Below are 4,169 nucleotides of genomic sequence, written 5' to 3'. Positions count from 1 at the left end.
TCCGGTGTTCAAAATTTTGTTTTCACCAGATCATCCGGCGTTCAGTCTGAGTCCGACTCAATTGGATTTTTTAATCTGTTTGAATTCTTTTAGTGGTTTTAACCGAACAAGACATGTGTAGGTGGGTTTTAAAGATGAGATAGAATCCTATTCCATAAGTCTAAGTCCAAGCCATCCTTATACATAGTTGAGGGGGTGAAGGCCAACTACAATCAACAGTCAATCATCAAAATACCACATCTACTTTCGTTTTTACTTTTCTCTTTCTCTATTCTCGCCACCTAGGGTAGAGTAGCTGCTGCAGTGAGCATCTAGGGCTAGCTCTTTGTTGCTTTGCTATTCTGTTATGATTTATTATGACTTTCAAGAACTTGCAGAGATATTTTGCACGATAATTTAGAGATTGAACCAAGTTAATAAGCATTAATCGGTATATCCTTTGTCTTCATTTTCTTCGAGTATTTAAAAGCTCTTTCAATTTTGATCCAGAAAAATGATCACATTGTTTTGTACTACATTTTCCAATCCAAAATCTCGTGCCGCTATCAAGATTCGCATCATGAGTTCCGTGTGAACTTTTGGTAATCTCAGCACAGGTTCCCTGAATTTGGTTCATATTTTTGTACCATATAGTCTGAATAATTGTGCATGGTTGTCTCGTGCATTTAAGCTTTTTGACGTATATTGTGTCTGTACTTCTTCTTGTAAAGATCGCAAGTATCTGTACTTGTTTGTAAAGATTGCAACGGCTGCCTTCTCCAAGAATTTTTTCACGCGGCACTATGTATGAGTACGGAGCCAAATTACATATTCAGATAGAAATTCTTGGGAACAGTAAATATTATATCACATTGACTGCATTGTAAGGCGTCACGCGGCGTCGGAGTACTGCTGTGTGTTGCAGTGCGCATTTGCCAACCGCCGATTACACTAAGCCAACCAAACGTTTGCACAGAAAACATACACAGGAACTTTGAAACATCTGAACTGCTTTTAACAGGGAGTATTCAGACGGAAATTCTTGGGAATAGTAAAGATTATATCACATCGACTGCACTGTAAGGCATCAGGCGGCGTCGGAGTACTGCTGTGTGTTGGAGTGCGCATTTGCCAATTGCCGGTTACACCAAGCCAACCAAACATTTGCACAGAAAACATAAACAAGAACTTCGAAACATCTGAACTGCTTTTAACAGGGAGAGGCCTCACTGATTCCTGCTCTGAATATTCGCATCATCGTCTATCTTCAAGGAAGATGGTGATGCAGGGTGTCCGGCGACATGGAGATCATCTGCAGCAGGCTCGAGCTAGAGAACGTCTCCTCGAGGGAGATCTCGATCTTGCTGCTGCTCCCGTTGTTGTCCCTCAGGATGTGCATCAGCTCCTTAGCGACGGTGAGCATGCACAACTCGTTCTCGGCACTGGACAGGCACCGGACTGCGAGCTCGAACACCTTTCTCACCTCATCGTGCGAGGCCGGGAGCTGCTTCCCCGACAGGAGCGTCGGGTCGATGACCTTGTGGAGCTTCCCTTCCCTCACCGTAGGCGCGACCGAGTCGAACGGGATCTGCTGCCTCAGCCCCGTCAGTAGCTCGATCAAGAGGTGACCGAAGTTGCACACGACGTCCTGGTCGTATGATGCGGAGTAATAGGTCGCTGGCCTGGTGAGCTTGTACCCGGCGATCTTGGCGGTGAAGTCAGTGTCCAGGAAGATCTCGCTGGACTTGAGGTCGTGGAGGAAGGTCGGGGCAGTCTCGTGCGCCTCCAGGTACGTGAGCGCGCTGGCGAGCTCTATGGCGATGTTGACACGGTGGTACCAGCTGAGGACGCGGCACTTCATCTGGCGCAGGTGGTCCTCGAGCGTGCCGCCGGCGAAGTGCTCGTGCACGAGCAGCAGCGCGTTACTGGAGTCGAGGCAGAAGCCGACGACGCGGGCGATGTTCCGGTGCGAGATCTCGGAGAGGAGCTCGATCCGGTCCAAGAGCAGCCTGAGCTTCCCCTGCGTCTCGTAGCCGATCCTCTGCACGGCGACCACGGAGCCGTCATCGAGCACGCCGGCGTGGACAGCGCCGTCGACAGTGTCCACGGCCTTCTCGCTGTCGAACCTCTTTGTCGCTTCCTCCAACTGCTCGTACGTGAACTGCTTCGCGTCGCACACACTCCGGAGGATCTTTGGGATGCACGCCGGGTCGAGATCCCACCGGCTATCCTTGGAAGGCTGTCTTAGGAACAGCCAAAACGAGACGGCCGCCGCGAGGAAGAACAGAGAAACAAAAAATCCTGTGCCCGCAGCGGAAATCAGCAAAAAATGTTTCACGTATCTGGCTGATCGAATCGGGGCAATGTGTGATATAGGGTGAACGCGTACCGGCAAGAGCAACTGCCTTCCGGGAGCAAAACCGTCCCTTGCAACAATCCATGCCGTCACTTGCTTGTCCATCACTGCTGCAGGCTACGTGCACAAACACATACATATTTGAGGGCTGGTAAGTCAGCACACTGATCGCACGAGTAGAACCGAGTGTACTTACATGTCCCTTTCGATTTTGAGCAGCCGGTGCCCTGCGCGAAGCCGTCCCCGACGAGCCCCGCCGCGCACACGCACCGCACGCCGTCGTGCACTGCCGTGACATTCACGAGTGCCGCGCCATCGGCACATTTTGCCACGGCGCTGCCCCTCGGCACGGCCCACTCGACCTCAACCCCCCTCACAACCCCGCTTGCCGCTCCTGCCGCCGCGGACCGGTTCTTGACCCAGCTCGAGAACCCCCGGCACCCGAAGTCAGCGAACACGCCCAGCCCGTTCCCGGGCTTCCAGACGCTGCCGTCCGATAGCGGGTAGCAGCACCCGGACTTGCTGCCGCCAGCCGCGCGGCCACACGTCGCGACATCGTCGCAGCCAGCGCGGCAGAGCGAGGAGTCATCGCAGGCGTAGAGGCGGAGGACATTGGCCGGCGTCACGGCGAGGAAGGGCGCGGCGTCGAGCGCAGCAGCCGGGGACGTCGATCGGGAGAACGCGGCGTACGCGGCATCGCACGGGGACGGCGACGTGGGGGCGTAGTCGAGGAGGAGCGATCCCGAGGGGAGGAAGGCAAGGACGCGGAAGATGGCGGAATCGAGCGGGAGGGTGAGAGTGGCGTTGGCGTCGCAGGAGAGGCGGAAGCGGGAGGAGTTGGTGCCAGCGCTGCTGCAGGAGGAGTTGAGATGGAACGGGAAGGGGAGAACGAGGTCGCCGCAGCGGTCGGCACCGCCGCAGCCGCTGGGGCTGGCGGCCTGCACGGCGGAGGCTGGGAGGAGGACGAGGAGGAGGTAGAGGCGGAGCGGTGGCAGAGGAGTCATGGGTGGCGGTAACCGGTCGTAGAAGCGCGGCGTGCTGCTCGGCTCAACCGCTTGGGAGCACCGAACACTGCAGTGCAGTGTAGCCGGGTAGTTGAAGGTGGAGGGAGTTGGGAGCTGTGTACATTTGTGCTTCGTTTGGCGCGCGGGACTGATCGGCGTGGAAGACCTGTTTCCCGGACCTGCATCCTCTGTATTAATCGGATCACTGTTGTACAGTAAAATGCGCCTCGTGCTGCAGTAGCGTATAATATACTGTAATAGTACTGTAGCATACAAATCTAGTGCGTCCATCATGAAATCAACAGCTCAGATCAGCCTAATGCATTTTATTATAGCTACAGTAACATCCATATCCGGATGTGTTGAAAAAATTTCACAATATGATTTTTTACTTATGTTAAGTTTATATAAAAATATAAAATAAATAAAAGAATTAATAGATAGATCAGAATGATAAATAGTTAAGATAGATAATACGCGTACATCATATCGTGGAGTTACATGTTCCGAATGATCGAGCTCGAATGCTATGCAAAGAAACGATCAGCTGTTGCCAACAACTGTTGGCACAGGCTACGGCGCGGAGCCCACGCGCCAGCGGGTGGGCGGCTGGTACTCCGGTGCTGGGCTTGTTTGGAGGCTGAGCTTGCGCATTTCCACGGCGCACCGAGATAGGTGCCGCAACAGTTACGGTGACTTGAGTTCGAATGTTTTCTTTTTGCTCTTTTTTTTTATTGCGTCGACTTCACAATTTGCAGTGCATCTCAATGTATCCTCTATATAAGTTCTTCGATCGAAAACGCAGAGAGGAACCATGGGAACCCAAACAT

At 52.9% G+C, this 4,169-nt stretch overlaps 1 protein-coding gene across 1 annotated transcript; it reads right to left on the bottom strand.

Annotated features, from left to right (window-relative positions):
- Positions 1-1,213: 1,213 nt before the first annotated feature.
- LOC133925591 (probably inactive receptor-like protein kinase At2g46850) lies at positions 1,214-3,630 on the bottom strand. The gene is made up of 3 exons (XM_062371465.1): positions 2,532-3,630; positions 2,369-2,452; positions 1,214-2,280 (listed from the first exon to the last, which is right to left on the bottom strand). The coding sequence occupies exons 1-3, from the start codon at positions 3,628-3,630 to the stop codon at positions 1,247-1,249; spliced, it is 2,217 nt and encodes a 738-aa protein (XP_062227449.1). The 3' UTR covers positions 1,214-1,246.
- Between the last annotated feature and the right edge of the window lie 539 nt (positions 3,631-4,169).

Source organism: Phragmites australis, chromosome 7, assembly GCF_958298935.1.
Source record: "Phragmites australis chromosome 7, lpPhrAust1.1, whole genome shotgun sequence".
In the NCBI taxonomy this organism is placed as follows: Eukaryota; Viridiplantae; Streptophyta; class Magnoliopsida; order Poales; family Poaceae; genus Phragmites; species Phragmites australis.
Note: the sequence above shows the minus strand (reverse complement) of the source record. Positions and strands in the feature narration are given on the sequence as shown.

Bases quoted from the DNA above. Each gene is read 5' to 3' on its own strand.
- LOC133925591 (XM_062371465.1), bottom strand. From the start codon at position 3,630: ATGGACGCACTAGATTTGTATGCTACAGTACTATTACAGTATATTATA. The intron at 2,453-2,531 runs GTAAGTACACTC...TTGTGCACGTAG, and splicing joins CTCAAAATCGAAAGGGACAT to CCTGCAGCAGTGATGGACAA. The intron at 2,281-2,368 runs GTACGCGTTCAC...CTGCGGGCACAG, and splicing joins GAAGGCAGTTGCTCTTGCCG to GATTTTTTGTTTCTCTGTTC.